Consider the following 16,532-nt stretch of genomic DNA (forward strand, 5'->3'; position numbering starts at 1 on the left):
ATAGCAAAGCTACAGGTTGACTTTATAACATAACAAAATCACATTACTAAGAGATTAAATATATGGGTCAAATGAAATACCTATGTAATTAATCACTAAATCAGAGTTGGTGTGTTCGAATAGCTATTTTGCTTTTCTAAAAGTACTTGACGACAGTCTTTTCAGTTGGATGATGAAAATGCATATCTTCGAGAAAAAACATTACAGTTTTTGGCTTCCATTTCTACGATAGCGCTTTATATTTGTCATCCTGTGATGTTTTAAAATTTAGTGTCCTTAACTTCAAACATAACCGTCCAATAAAATTTAAGTATGATGTATACAAGCTGAAGCCTCGCCTATCTTAATTGTCATGCTTGAGCAAACATTGATACAAGCAGAGCAAGCAAGTCAAACAAAGATTTGTCTTGCAAGCATTTATGTATTAGCTGTAAAACATTTAATCCCGCTGCAAATGTTTGCACTTGTACAAGTCAGGAATCTGATGTACAGTAGTTGTCATTTGTTTATGAAATTTATTCATGTTTCTCGTTTCACGTTTTTTTATATAGATGAGACTGTTGGTTTTCACGTTTGAATGGTTTTACACTTGTAATTTTGAGGCCATTTATAGCTTGTTGTTTAGTGTTTGCCAAGGCTCTATGTTAAAGGCCATAACTTGACCTATAATTGTTTACTTTTATAAATTGTAATTTAGATTGAGAGTTGTCTCATTTGCACTCATACCACATCTTCCTATAGCTATTGATAGAAACCACTTATAAAAGTGCTAATCACTATTATTAAGTATATTTTATATGATTAATTGATTGATGATTGCAAAATGTCCCTTTCTTAGAATAAATTAAATTTGCTTTATCAAGTCTTTTCATGATACATGTTCATGTATAATATAAAACCCTTTGCAATTAGGCATAAAACTGAAATAAACTGAAAGCTAATTGTAAATAATTTTTAGAAATTTGTTAAAGATTCAAACTCAATTATATCTATAAAATTAATCAAAGCTATAATATCAGTTACATATTTAATTTCCCTTTGCCATAATACAATAAATAAATAAATTACATGGCATATCCTGCATATTTTTCTTTACAAACATTCCTGTAAGTGAGATATAAATCAGATATTTAGAAATTTTCAAAGCATATTTTTTCTCTGAAAACCATTTCAAAATTGAACATATTTCTCAATTACCTGTTCTCAATCTGACAAAATATACTATAAATTCATTGCATGTATTTATTATTGCAACTCAGTTCATTAACAGACAAACATGCAAAACGAATTGGATTTTTTAGAAATCCATATACAAAAACAGAGTGATCAAAACGTAAAATTTAAGTTTAAATAAATGCCAGGCTTATCATATCATGTATAAAAATTCAGTATTTACACATTTTGGAATTCATCCCGTATTCTTAACTTCTATTGACATACACAATAAGGAGGTGCGGTACGATTGCAAATACAGCATTTACAATACACTTTTAATTATATACTGGGTTCATGTTTGCTAATTGTTGAAGATTGTTCAATACATCTGTAGTTTTTAAAAAGAAAGTTATAAATGAAAACAACAGTTATAGCAATTCCATACAGATTTTAAGAGTACAAATAGATGAGTTACCTCCCCCTTGACTGCTTCTCATACTTTCAGCTGCTTCCCTAGGTGTTGGTGGGGATGCAGCTTGTTCCACTTTTTTCTCTAACAAATCCACTAATAATTCATATGCCTGAAAAGCAGTTTTGACTTATTTAGTTTATTAAAAAAAAACATGAACAAAATAAAAGGGAGCTAAATCTGTAAAGCCCAATACTATGTAAAATGGTAGAGAGTATTATTATTGCTTTATGTCTCCAACTTCTTGCATTTAGAAAATTTAAATTTAATGCAAACTATCAAAAAAGCTAATTTTAAAGTCTTGTAATAATTTTTGGATAAAGCTGCAATTCATTATTATATCTAATTTTGCAACAATTATGTTAATAGCCATCTAAGGTCAAACATATATAAATGTTAGGTTATGACATCATGACATATGATGTGAAGACAGCAGTTTTGATCTAAATTTTTATTAATAATAAATTAGAGAAATATATGGAATGTTTCCTTGTTTTCTTTGAACATTACATAGTGTAAAGTATTTAAAGGAACTAGTCACAGTAACTTTAGTTTTCAAGAGAAGAGGAATCCTCTAAATAACAGACAGATAAAAAACAGAGTTCCATAATAGTTTCTGTCTTTGAAGTGTTTGAATGAAAATAGCCAATCAAATTGTGACTTGGATGGAGAGTTGTCTCTCTGGCACTCATAACACATCTTCTTATATCTATTTACCTTGTCCTGATAGTCAGAAGAGTCAACCACAAGACATGGAACAAAAACAGCAGCAACTTCTTTGACAGTCATTACTTTATGTTTAATCAACTGTAGAAAATGTGTAAATAAACAATCCCACAATGGCTTCGCTTCCATTGACAGTACTCTCCTAAAATAAAAAGAAAAAACCCAACAAATTAGTCAAGGGTTCTATAGACCCCTGTGTTGCCTACAATTGCAGTTGACAGTGGAAAAGTGAAATACTATTTCTTGATGCTGAATGAAGAAGCTTCTATTCAAGTTTTATAAAATTCGATGAAGGTTTTTTTTTCAACCACAATTGATGTCTTCAAAAATTTCACCACAGATCTAATCTAAATGGTGATGCAGGAAACACTGACAGCAGACTGTAGCCTGGCTATATCTCCCCTTCCACCACTTTTGAAGAACATGTAACAACAAAAATCAACCCAAACTAAGTTAAAAAATCCTTCATCTAATTCTACACATGGACAAGTGTTTTTTCTTTAAATTAGTAATCTGCAAGACCTACACATACATTAATAAAACTCTTGAGTACAATTTTCTTAACTCAGACACAGAAATCAACTAGTCAAAATACTGGATTTAGTGCTTAAAGCACAATTTTTTTTACTATGAATACTAAGTAAAGTTTTATAAATGAAGGGCCTGAGTCAGAATATGCAAAATGATAAGATTATTTATTATACTTCACGTTAAAATGCCAAATTTTGATTGGCTAAGACGTGGGTGTCAATTTACTCTATCACATGGCTGAGCGGGTGACAATTTTTTTATAATGTTACCCTCTCGTCTAGACCAATCAGAAATCGACAATTCAAAGAACAATGAATTGAATTTACATCATAGAATTTAATAAAATGCTTAAGTTCTATGTTTTGGCTCAGATTTTATTATCGACTTTTAAAATAAATAAAATAAAACATCTTGCTTGACTTTTGTTGTTTTTTCTAATGCCCGTAACGTTGTTATGAACGTGACGTCATAGAAAATGCTTTTAAATTAAAAGTAATCTGTAAAGGCCAATAATGATAGGACATTCAGTATAATAAATTAAATAACACATAGATGAGAGGGTGAAAGAGCAGAACGGAACCCCTCGAAAAGACATTGTCAACCTTGGCTTCGCCGCGGTTGACAATGTTTTCTCGGGGTACCAATCTGCTCTATCACCCTCTCAGCTATGTGATATTTATATAATGTTTCATTGAAATATAAATGTGTAATAAGTCATGTACTGATGAGGTGTAATACTTACCCTATTTGTATTTCATTGATAGTATGACTACTGGCTAAGATGGCATCAGGTAATAGACAGCCTGCAGGTAAATTACGAATCAAAAGGACCACATTTTCTAAAATCACCATAGTACACATTTCAGCATCTAAATCAATCAAGTGTTCTTCACCATTGGCTTTACTGAAATAAAGAAGAAAATATATTTTTATACGACCGCAAAATTTGAAAATTTTTTCGTCGTATATTGCTATCACGTTGGCGTTGTCTGCGTCGTCGTCCGAATACTTTTAGTTTTCGCACTCTAACTTAAGTAAAAGTGAATAGAAATCTATGAAATTTTAACACAAGGTTTATGACCACAAAAGGAAGGTTAGGATTGATTTTGGGAGTTTTGATCCCAACATTTTAGGAATTAGGGGCCAAAAAGGGCCCAAATAAGCATTTTCTTGGTTTTCGCACAGTAGCTTTAGTTTAAGTAAATAGAAATCTATGAAATTTTGACACAAGATTTATGACCACAAAAGGAAGGTTGGGATTGATTTTGGAAGTTTTGGTTCCAACAGTTTAGGAATTAGGGGTCAAAAAAAGGGCCAAAATAAGCATTATTCTTGTTTTTTGCACAATAAATTTAGTTTAAGTAAATAGAAATCTATGAAATTAAAACACAAGGTTTATGACCAAAAAAGGAAAGTTGGTTTTGATTTGGGGAGTTGAGATCCCAACAGTTTAGGAATTTGGGGCCAAAAAGGGGCCCAAATAAACATTTTTCTTGGTCTTCACATTATAACTTTAGTATAAGTGAATAGAAATCTATGAAATTAAACACAATGTTTATGACCATAAAAAGAAGGTTGGTATTGATTTTGGGAGGTTTTTTTTTTGTTTGATTTTGACAAAAATTGAATCCTTGGGGTTCGTTTATATGCTGAATCTAAAAATGTACTTAGATTTTTAATTATTGGCCCAGTTTTCAAGTTGGTCCAAATTGGGGTCCAAAATTAAACTTTGTTTGATTTCATCAAAAATTGAATAAATGGGGTTCTTTGATATTCCAAATCTAACTGTGTATGTAGATTCTTAATTTTTGGTCCAGTTTTCAAATTGGTCTACATTAAGGTCCATAGGGTGCAAATCATAATGTGACATAAACCTATGTTGTGTCAACTATTTAATCACAATCCACATTTAAAGCTGTATAAAACTTAAAAGTTGTGTCCATACTTGTCCCATCTGTTCAGGGTTCTACATCTGCGGTTGTATAATGCTGCGCCCTGCGAAGCAACTGGTTATTACATGCATCACAATTACTTGTTTTGTATGATTGAAGTTCCGGCATGTATTAAAGAGTAACTATATACATTTGTTCTGCTACTGCTAACATCTATTTGGTAAGTACAAGTTGATTATATAATTGGTATCTGCTGAAATCAGTTCTCTAAACAGCTGTTAGAAACTTAATATACTAGAGTTTGTAAAACTTGAGTATACTTTGACATATTTTTGTATTTACTGTGTCATTTATTCTTCAATGGGCTCTTTTAAGGTGAAACACCTCAAGAACATCCTTTTAAGCAATTTGGAAAGCTTCAGCAAAATATGTTATTGACAGGTCCATTTTATAACCAAAAAATGCATGTCTTATAACATACAAAAAATTGCTGACAAAAAGTCTTTTTCAATCCCATTTTATTCAAACTTATAACAGTTTAATGTAAATTTTTGAAAGGACTTATCATCAACTGAGTTATTTTAAACATATTTATTTACAGTGGATTGGGGAAAAAGTTTGGAAACTTATATTAATCCCTCTCCACTTTGCAGGTGCCAGTGCTGCCTTGTAGCGGCATTAGCCTTCTCTTTTTCGAAATCTACAAGGGTGTCTTTCACGTGCAAGAGATATGGCTCTCTCTTAACATAGGTCAGCCATTTATCGGCCCCTTCCGACGGACTTTCATCGTTTCCTAAAGACCATACTAGCAAATGGTGTCAAGGGAGAGCTGAATATTAACTGAGTTATGTAAACAACATACAGTGAGATGACAAATGGGAAATCGATAATTTGGAAGTTGAAATCTACTGGTTTGTAATAGATTTTAGTGAAATTTTTGCTAATTTTGAGAATAAGATAAATCATAAAAGTATCCCCTCAGATACATTTGTTCCTTAGAAAATAATGACAATTCTAAGTTGCATGAAAACAAGACTAGATTGAAGAAAGTAAGCTCCACCCACCTGTTTTTGTGCATTGTTCGTGTACTTATGGATATGGCTTCAAAATATTGCAAATTTCATGAAATAAGAAAGTTATTGACATTAAATAATTATATTGTAATTATGAAAAATTGATAGAAATATGTAGCAACAAATTACTATCCTATGATATAAATGTGTTATAATTATTGAAAGTTATTGAAAGTTAAACCATTAAAATAGAAATCTTCGTTATGCAAATTTCAATTCAGCTATAATTTCTGACACCTGAAATGACTAGTGCTATTATCTCAATAGACAATTCTCCATAAGTTTGTGTTTAAAGTAATATCTTCAGATTCAAAAAGCTAACAACATGTATATATTTTTAGAAAAAAACAAAATGAAAGCAAGTGAAGATCACATTTGTAGATTTTAAAAAGGAGAGCATTCATACATGCTTCATGCAGAATTAAGAAACTTGCTTCCTTTCATATAAATTTAACTTTGTCTTACCTAATGATTTCTATTTTTTCTCCATACTGTGGAGGGTTAGATCTGTAGAACCCTTCCAGTGACAAAGCATCAGGGATTACACTTTATCTTACCTAATGATTTCTATTTTTTCTCCATACTGTGGAGGGGTAGATCTGTAGAACCCTTCCAGTGACAAAGCATCAGGGATTACACTTTATCTTACCTAATGATTTCTATTTTTTCTCCATACTGTGGAGGGATAGATCTGTAGAACCCTTCCAGTGACAAAGCATCAGGGATTACACTTTATCTTACCTAATGATTTCTAATTTTTCTCCATACTGTGGAGGGGTAGATCTGTAGAACCCTTCCAGTGACAAAGCATCAGGGATTACACTTTCAACATAATGTATCAGGTGTATAATACCATCTATTGTTAGTTCTGAGTCTAGTAGTGGTGATCGACTAGAAGAAAATAACAAGGTTTTAATTGAAATATAATGGATAAAAAATATGTCTTGCAATGTTAGTTATATTGTGTCTTATGGACTACTTTAAAACAAGTCAGAATTTATTAATTTTGATATTTCATTATCTATTTTGGAATAGTAATTCTGATTTTTTCTATTGAATTCTTTTATAATTTTGGAAGACCTAAGGCATGCCATATGGTTCCAGCATTTGTCTAGTTTTAGAGGCAATACAATGACATATTTTCTATTTCATGTATATTTTGGTTGTTGAGTTGCTATCTCATTGATGTTAAATCCCACATATCTTTTTTATTCAGACTGAAGAACTTTAATCCTTAGAAACAAACTTGTTGAAGGCCGTACGGTGACCTATAATTGTTAATGTTTGTGTCATTTTGGTCTTTTGTGGATAGTTGTCTCATTGGAAATCATACCACATCTTCTTTTTTATATGTTAATAATCTTTTTTAAATATATTTCTCAATACAGAATTATTCTGCGCAGATTTCTTTATACCTAACTCCAGCTGTAGGTACAGTTAAGACTTGATGGCCACCTGGTTGAGGTGTTGGTATGGGGGATTCTTCAGTGGAAGATATCTCCTCCATTACGTCTGCATGTGTGGCTTGTCGTGCTGGGGTAGGTGCTTGACGGCCATCATCAGGAATGTCCTCTTCATCAAAGTTACTAATGTCATCATCTGCTTCATCAGCTGAATTTGGTTCCATTTGACCAGATGTTGATTTAGATACAATATCTTTGCAAAGAGAAAAACAAAATCAAATTTCAAATTTTAAGGTTTTGATATGCCTAGTACAACATGATACATGCATGCAGCTTGATAACCACAATGAAGTCTAACTTTAGAAATTTTACAAAACCATTATGTGATCATTCATACATAAAATCAATTCAATAAAAGTCTTTTTCTTAGATAATTCATACAAAATTTCAGGATTTTTAAAATACATTATACACAAGGCTGCTTACACAGATCTAAGGGAGGCAGAATTAAAACAAGTGATAAAACCCCTTTATAAACACCAGTACATCATATTTATTCAATATAACAAATAAATTCTGAGCTGATGTTTCTATATGCTTTTTCATACCTCAAAGCTTTGTTTTATATTAAAAAATAAAAAGAGAAAAAGGTGTAGATTTAAAATACAACCAAAAATCACCTGTGCAAAATTTCATTCTAGCAACAAGGCACATGTCAACTGGCCATGTAAGACAAAAAAAAATTCTTATAAAAAGCTTGTTCTAGATATTTTATATATAAAAGTTTTAGTTCTAGTACCTGGTGATTCCACTCTGGAGTCCTGTGTAACTTTCTGTCCAAACTTCTCTACAGTTATACTCTGGATTGGTCTATTAATAATCTCAGACGGAATGTCAGAACTAAAACTGATGTCTCCTTGTAAATCACTAACTTTCAACTGAGCATCAGATTCTTTCTCTGCAGGAACCTTATACCCAGCAGCTGAGGTCTGAGATGGTGATCCATACTGTTGATTACTAGGGTGGCTCTGAAGAGGAGCAGCATGCTGCTGTTGGGTACTAGTTTGCGGTGGTGTAGTGTACTGAGGCATTGAACTGTCTCTGGTAACTGAGGTAAAGTTAGCATACACTGCAGATTCCTGTGTAACCTTTAAGATAAGTTGTTTTAAATGTGAACATAAAATATACTTCTGACATTAGGTATCATACATGTAAGTGTGTAAGTGGCTGATTGATTTAAAGACAGGTACATTAAACAAAGGGAATCTGAGAAATGTTAGAATTAATGGTTAATGTCATGCATGCTAATATTAGTAGACTGATTGATTAGAGTTGCATCATGCTAAAAATATATTAGGATTATAGGAGTTTACAAATTCTTTTTTAAATGTAGATCTACCTTTCTATTCTATTTTTGGCTAAGTAGTCATGTTTGAGTGATAAAGTTGTCAAACATAACTTTTGAAGAAGATCCCCTAATGACAATGCAGGTCAATTAAGGTTCCAATTGACCAGATGCTTTCAGAGGAGGAGGTTTTTATTTAAAGTAAGATGTTATACAGGTGTCAAGTGATTGCAGAAATGGCTAATGGTTTGGTGCACCAAACATAAAGTATTCATCCCTTATTATCCTCATTGTTAAAAATCAATATTTTTTTCTGTGTAAATGTTTTGGTCATAAATATGCTTATAATGAAAAGTCAAACCTAGCTATTAGAATTAGAAGTTTTCAAGAAAATATTTGATAGCTATTAGAGACTTCTTCTTTTCAAATATACTGGTAGAAACTTTCCATCAGAATAAATAGAAGTCACCAGCTTGAAGATATTTACCTGAGTACTTATCCTGTCTCTTGAATCTCTATGTATAGGTGTAACTGATACATCAGGAACATGTTGTTGCTGTTGTTGATATGCCGGTGTAGAAGCAGCAAACTGATTCTGTTGTCCGGGCTGTGAAGCAAACTGACTAGAAGATGTAGAGGCCACATACTGATCTGTTACTGGCTGTTGTTTCTGTGGTGTGTACTGAGAAAAATGGGACAAGTTAGCAGCTCTTTCATGATGCTGAAATATATGAAAGCATAATGACTCTTTCAATGAAATATATCACATGATAAAACTATCAAGGAATCATTTTGCAACATTTGGATATATGCAATGCAGGCCAAATATTGTCTGAGTGTTAAAATACAAAAATCCAAAAAAAAATAAATAATTTTAAACTTTAAGTTTTAAAACAAGTGTCAGTTACGGCATCTATCAAGTCATAAAGTAAAGATATGAAACAGAACCCTAAGAATAAAGTTTGATTTACATTGGCTCTTAAGTCACTTGAAATTGGAAAGGGTATATTTAAAAATTATTTCTATCACTTCTTTTTCATTCACCTTGATAAGCAGGCATGGCTCAAGTGACACATTCTCAATTCTCAATGTCATGCCACACTAGGATCTATTTAAAATCATGTGGTCTCATCAGACTTTGGGTTTGCAGAAGATTGAAATTGTTTTCATTTTATTATCTATCTTCATTTCGGATTGTTTAAATGTAATTGTTGTATGAAATGTATGTATATCATGACCTAGGTATCATTTTGATGTTTGATAGTTCATCTTAAATGTAAATCATGATATCTTGATTCCAATGGTCAAGGGATTTCAAAAGGATTATCTCCAGAACTGATCATAATGAAAATTAAATGGTAGCAATGGCTAACATTGGTCTTTTTGACCATGAGAAACTTAATTGATATCTTAAGTTAATTCTTTGAGTCTTAATTTTCTGTGCTTGGCTTAATTGTTTAAAAGTACATTGTATATTGATTATAATTCTAGTGAATGCATGTAAAATTGCGATAAGTTCTAATCTAAGTAAAATGATATATAATCTGTTTTTGAAGTAGCCCTATTATTTAAGCCGTTCTCAATTGTCAAGTTTGGGATATATCTGGAAAACAAACCTTCTGAGATTCATCTTTTCTTTGTTTCATCTGTAGAACCTGTTGGTGCCATTGTGGATATGTTTTTTCTATGTAGTCTGCATACTGTTGCTGTAAGAGAGACTGAATTTGTTAATATAAATAGTCAATAGAAATAACAAGTTGCACAAATTTGCTTTTCATTACACAAATGCTTTTATTGTGAAAGTGACCATTATGGAATACTGTAAATTCAGAAATTATTGCGTGCATTTATTATTGCAATTTTGTCATTTTAGACTTAAATGCAATTTCAATTTTTATGTTTTTGAGAAAAATCTGTTTTAATTCATATAAAACATTTCAAAATGAGAGTTTAAATTATTGTTTACAACTCTTTCGCAATAATCAAACCTCGCAATAATTTCTGAATTTACAGTACCAGAAATCACAGTGAAAATTATTACTATTTCGTGAAGAACTTTGATAAATAAAAAGATAGCCAAAAAGATACTAAAAGAATCTGAAATCATATCACCTGCATATGTGTTACCTAATTTTCTAACATTGTCAGTTTTAGTCAAAATAATCAAGTCCTGTTTAAAAAGTATCAGGTGTGAAAAAATAATATCAAAAATGGAAGTTGGATAAACCTAAGGTGGAAGTTAGGTATATCAAAGGACAGTAATGAAGTAAGTTAGCCAGAGAAGGTTGTTCCAGATGTAAAATATTAGTGTCATATGGGATAAAAGGTAAATATATGTATAAAGCTTTAGATAAATTTAAAGCTGAACTGAATAATTGTCAGAAAATTGGTTAACAGGTGTATGGTTTTAGTTGTAATCTTGGCCATTAAAAAAATATTTAGTCATCATGCCTTAAGAAGTCTCAGTCTCTCTGTCCTAGCTGACAAGTTTCCCAAATGTGCATCAATTCTATCAAACTCTTTTAAAATCTGGTCATTTCTTTGCTGACTTCTTCTTTGATCTTCACATATTTTCCTCCAATAGCTCTGCAATCTAGTCGCTCTTAGCTTAGATCTATGAGAAAACAAAGTAAATATACATGCATATTAATATTCATTTACCATTTTTCATGTTTTTTTGTTTTTTTGTAACACAAAGATACATTTCTAACAAAGAAACAAACAATTGCTGGTAGCTTAAAGATACATACTCATTTGAAACGTAATAAGTATTTAGATATAACTTTTTCTTTCATCTTTGTAAGAAAATTATTATTTTAACTTATATCGATAGTTTACAACGATAAGAATCACAAAGACCTAAAATTTCTTATTTTAAATTATACATGTATATAAGCTAGGGAAAACTTATAGGTATAATAACAAATTCAGCAAAAAGTGTGAGAAGGTAACCCTATTTCAACAATCATATTCTGTATATATATGTTAGAGAAAAAGGTTTCAGTTGCTAAGTAAAACATGAGTGCACAGGCTGAATTGTCTTGCCTTCTTTATAATCATTGATATTATGTTGATAGTCCTAAATATAAGGTTTTATCATATATTTAGTACAAAATACAGCTATTTTGTATATCTAATAAAGGTTCTTTTTTCCAGTCTGTATCACCTACCCTGTATCGCATACCCTGTATCGCATGGCTAAACCTGTATCGCATACCCCGTATCGCATACCTTTTTTTTTTTTTTTTTTTTAAACTAAAGTCAGTTTATTTTGTTTTTTTTTTGCTTAAGAATTTTTTTCTAACAATAGGTCAATTTTTTTAATGACGTCATATTTGGTATGTAACGTCACGAACATCAAGTTTTCATATTGTATGTGACGTCACGAACATCAAGTTTTTACCAAAAAAAAATTGGCACACTAAATGCAACTATAAAAAATACAAAACACTCAAATCTATACAAAAATAAACAAAATATTTTTCAAAACAACAGATTGTAAGGTAACCTAGGTGCTTCGTATAAATAATTGAGCAGTTATTTTAAAGCTTTGAAACAAGACAAAAGCAGAACTAAAGGTAACCCATTGCTATGGATCAGAAAACAGTTCATATAATATAAAACTCTTCTGTTGAAATATATGATAAAGCGTATAATACATTGTACATGGCAAAATCCGTATCACATGCCGTATCACCCTCGACCAATATCATCCCTCAGGCCTAAAGGTCCTCGGGATGATACGACATATGATATGGATTTTGCCATGTATTATTCTCTATATATTTCCATGATTACAACAGTCACATAAACTAAATATTAATCAAGAAAACTAAACATTGAGGAATGAACCATATGAAAATGAGGTCAAGGTAAGATGAATGATGCAATACAAGACATGTACAGCTAACAATTCTTCCATACAACAAATATAGTTGACCTATTGCTTGTTCATGTAATTAAAAAAAAACAGACCAAAAAACAAAAAAGTTAACATTGAGCAATGAACCATGAAAAGGAGGTCAAGGTCAAATAAAACCTGCAGGGCTGACATGTAAATTATAAAATATTTCCATACATCAAATATAGTTGACCTATTGCATATACATTGTAGTATTAGAAAAAAAAAGATGTAAACTCAAAAACTAAACTTTGACCACTGAACCATGAAAATGAGGTCAAGGTCAGATGACACCTGCCATTTGGGCATGTACACCTTACAGGCCTTTCATACACAGAATATGCTAGACCTATTGCTTATAGTATCTGAGATATGGACTTGACCACCAAAGCTTAACCTTGTTCACTGATCCATGAAATGAGGTCAAGGCCAAGTGAAAACTGTCTGACAGGCATGAGGACCTTGCAAGGTACACAAATACCAAATTTAGTTATCCTTTTACTTATCATTATAATAGAGAACTGAACATTACAAAAAATCTTAACTTTTTTTCAAGTAGTCACTGAACCATGAAAATGAGGTCAAGGACATTGGACATGCGACTGACTGAAACTTCGTAACATGAGACATCTATATACAAAGGATGAAGCATCCATGTCTTCCACTGTCTAAAATATATAAAGCTTTTAAGAAGTTAGCTAACGGTGCCGGCTCACTATCCCTATGTCAAGCTTTTTGCAACTAAAGTTGCAGGCTCGACAAAAATTACCATGAGCTTGAAATAACTCTAACAAGTGATTATTATATGTTTGTGCATCATAAGCTTACATATCTGCAACATTTCAAATTTGTTAGTTTTAAAATGGTGCTTCCTCAGGTATACATCAGAAAACAATAGCAAAGCATGTGCTACAATGTTATTGGAAAAACATATTAATGAGGTAAATTAGGTTCATATCAATATATTCCTGTGCAACCACTGTCCACACATCAAAAACACACTGTGCTTTTTTTTTATTTACTTGTTTGATGTGTCTTTAGATTTTGAATAACTGGTACCTGCCATTCTACTAACTCTATGACTGAAGACAAAAGTTACCTGTTTGATACATAAATATAGTAGGACACAATATAACTGCAGTCAATAGGTTTGATTCCAATCAAGATCTTTTCCATCAAAGTGCTTGGTTTTTGGTGGCAATATTTGACATCCTTTGTGCATTTATTGGGTATAAAATTTATGTCAATATGTAGAGCAAAGGAAGGAATGTACTAATGGGTATAATTTCCTTATGATTGCTTCGATACATATTTATGTGTTAAATGATAAAACTAATATATTTCTTTAGGCAATGCTGGATTATGCAGATAATGATGACAAGCAGGCACATTGCCACAATGACTTTAACAGTTCAAATATCAGGAATCCACTTGGCAGATAAACATTTAAATGACTTTAGAAATCAGTAAATAATTAAAATAGTTTTTTCTGGCAATGGAAATGATTTGAATTAAACGTATTCTAGAGTTAATCAATTGCAGCATCATAGACACATGTTTTAAGAGGGATATTTCCTTTCAATTCTGACTTGAAGGATATAATTGTGAAGATTGATAAGCAATAGCATTCTTTAACATTAGCATATGAATCTGTTCTGAAAAAGACACTTTATAATGCAAATGTTGGTAATGTAATTTGTTAAACTGTATTCTAATAAAACAAACCACCCAAAGTAGAAAAACAATGACTGAAGGTTCAAGGTCAATTATTATATTTTCGGCAGAACTTCCTATCAAGTTTCAAGACCTACATTTATGAAAAAGAAATCCATTATATACAGAAATAAAAAGATAAGCATTGATTTGAATATATTTCTTACTAAATGGTGACCTTAACAATGGATTTGTCAGCCTCAAAACAAAAGGGGTATTTCTGCCATGATATGTGACTATTTTTCCAACTTTGGTTCAAATTCGAACAAATATTTTCAATTTATCATCCCTATAGCTCTTGAATCTCCAAATATCATCAATAAACCAATATATAGTGACAGCTAAGTGGCAGAAAAGGCAACAGGGCAGAAACATAATTCTTGTAAAATTGGGTATTTTTTAAAATATTTTAATAGTAAATACAATTTTTATGTCTTGACTCAGCTACTTCCTACATGTATTCAATAAAATTAACTATAGCTTGAAAAAAAAATTAACATTGACATTTAAGGAAGGTGACCAACCATGCATACAAATGTTGTTTCATTTAAAATTTACATGATCATTTGTTTAGCTTTTTATACATTTCATTCCAATGTTTTTAATATTTAAAAAAGGATAACTTCTTAGATAAGTGCAATGCTTACAGTCTTTCATCCGACCTAGAGTAAACCTGTAACTGATGTTCTAAATGTTGTCTTCTCTGTTCCCTGCAAGTATAAAAAGTTTTGTAAAATTTCTGTCTTGTATTTAAGGATTCTTTCACTGATACATGTACATGTATAAAGAAATAATGTGCAAAGCATTATATTATCTTATTTGCAAAATAACTCCCTTTACAATACTTACACATCTATATTCTATTTAGTTATATTTTTTTGTACGATTAAATTAAAGAAAATTTAGCAAATCTGTTGCATAAATCAAATTTCTCCACAACAGTCAACTGGATTTTGTCTAAACAATGTATCTTCACATCTTTCCCTAATCCCATATCTACATATACAATGTTTTTTCATTTGGTAATCCTGTACTCTTTGCTGCCCACTAGAGAAGTCTTTCGCCTTCAGTTTTTTAATTCTTTTTTCTCTTTTATCAGCAATTAAATAAAATACCCTTCAAGTTTACTTGCTTTGATTGAAGAATGCTGCTAATCTATTAATGTTTTTTGGTGTGTTTTTATAATGTAAATGAGTGCTGAACTCTGTTTTATGTCCTATTTTTTGTCATTAGTTTTTTAATTGAAAGTCAGTTAAAGATTGAGCATTAAAGGTCTCATTATTACTACATGTATGATATTAATGACAACTATAATAAAAGGTTATGCTTTGTTACAGCAAGGATTTGCAAATAGAATTCTCGAAAGGGGTGGTCTTAATATTTTGACCACAAAATTTTGCAAAGGACCGAAACAATTTGGGTATTTTGCAATAGAAATAACAGTGTGAAGCAATAAATTATGTTCAAGAACCACCAGGAATTTATTTTAGGAACTAGGGACGTTTCTGGTAATAATATATTATTATACACAATGGAAAAGACATATTCTGGGGTTAGCCGGAAAGAGTGTTAATGCTGATATGGTGTATTTCTAGAATGGACCTCATCATCATCTGGAGGTGACCCGTGACAAGTCAAGACAAGTAAATTCAGATACATGTATGTTTGCATGTACATGCATTCCTCTTGAACATTACAGTGATTACAACACCATCTATTTGCAAGATATCATAGAGGTCAAGCATTAAAATCATAATAAAATCTGTGATTTTAGATCAAAATACCAGCCAAGTAAATAATGCAAATTATCATTGTTATATATTGTATATATTTTATATGTTTATTTTCATGTAAAAATACGAAAAAAAGAACAGTAAATAGCTTTCCGGCATTGAAAATGTAACAAGGTTTAAGTAAAGTAACTGTCCTGTGATTATTACATACTGTTCACACATAAAATCTTGCAATTCCTTCTGTTTTTGGTAATATTCAACATTCGAGGACGCCATTTGCAAACAAACTTGGGCGAAACGAGTCTTCCTTATAAAAGAGTCTCACTCCAATTATGCTTGTGTGAGTTCGTGGTCTAGTGGTTAAGACCGATGGCTACAGTGCTGAAGGTCCCGAGTTCGATTCTCACTCGGGGTGCTAAAAATATCAGTACATTAGAAGGGTAATTTTCACCCTCTCACACACATCTCTGGTACCCAGACCGGAGTTTAAACTAGAATGGGTACGTTGGGGGCCTCGGTTGGTCAAAGTGTCCCTACTTTGATCTGGAGATCAATCTTCTGATATCTCTCTGGTTTGTCTGTTTCCACCGA

General features: G+C 31.5%; 1 protein-coding gene across 4 annotated transcripts in view; it reads right to left on the minus strand.

The window, feature by feature from the left end:
• The window catches only part of LOC134711907 (centrosomal protein kizuna-like), a 31,775-nt gene extending 15,521 nt beyond the window's left edge, over nt 1-16,254 (minus strand). For 2 of the 4 annotated variants that reach the window (XM_063572879.1, XM_063572877.1), the window contains exons 1-12: nt 16,153-16,254; nt 14,856-14,918; nt 13,518-13,577; nt 11,046-11,208; nt 10,211-10,300; nt 9,082-9,315; nt 8,049-8,397; nt 7,262-7,502; nt 6,588-6,737; nt 3,624-3,785; nt 2,342-2,492; nt 1,631-1,736 (exon numbers count right to left, since the gene is read on the minus strand). In XM_063572879.1, the coding sequence (XP_063428949.1) occupies nt 1,631-1,736; nt 2,342-2,492; nt 3,624-3,785; nt 6,588-6,737; nt 7,262-7,502; nt 8,049-8,397; nt 9,082-9,315; nt 10,211-10,300; nt 11,046-11,208; nt 13,518-13,577; nt 14,856-14,918; nt 16,153-16,217 (1,834 nt within the window). In that variant the 5' untranslated portion in view covers nt 16,218-16,254. Of the gene's footprint in view, nt 1-1,630; nt 1,737-2,341; nt 2,493-3,623; nt 3,786-6,587; nt 6,738-7,261; nt 7,503-8,048; nt 8,398-9,081; nt 9,316-10,210; nt 10,301-11,045; nt 11,209-13,517; nt 13,595-14,855; nt 14,919-16,152 lie in introns of all 4 variants that reach the window. The other 2 variants (XM_063572881.1, XM_063572880.1) reach the window with 2 other exon arrangements.
• Nucleotides 16,255-16,532: the final 278 nt, after the last annotated feature.

The sequence above is a fragment of the Mytilus trossulus genome, chromosome 3 (genome assembly GCF_036588685.1).
Source record: "Mytilus trossulus isolate FHL-02 chromosome 3, PNRI_Mtr1.1.1.hap1, whole genome shotgun sequence".
NCBI classification, from domain to species: Eukaryota; Metazoa; Mollusca; class Bivalvia; order Mytilida; family Mytilidae; genus Mytilus; species Mytilus trossulus.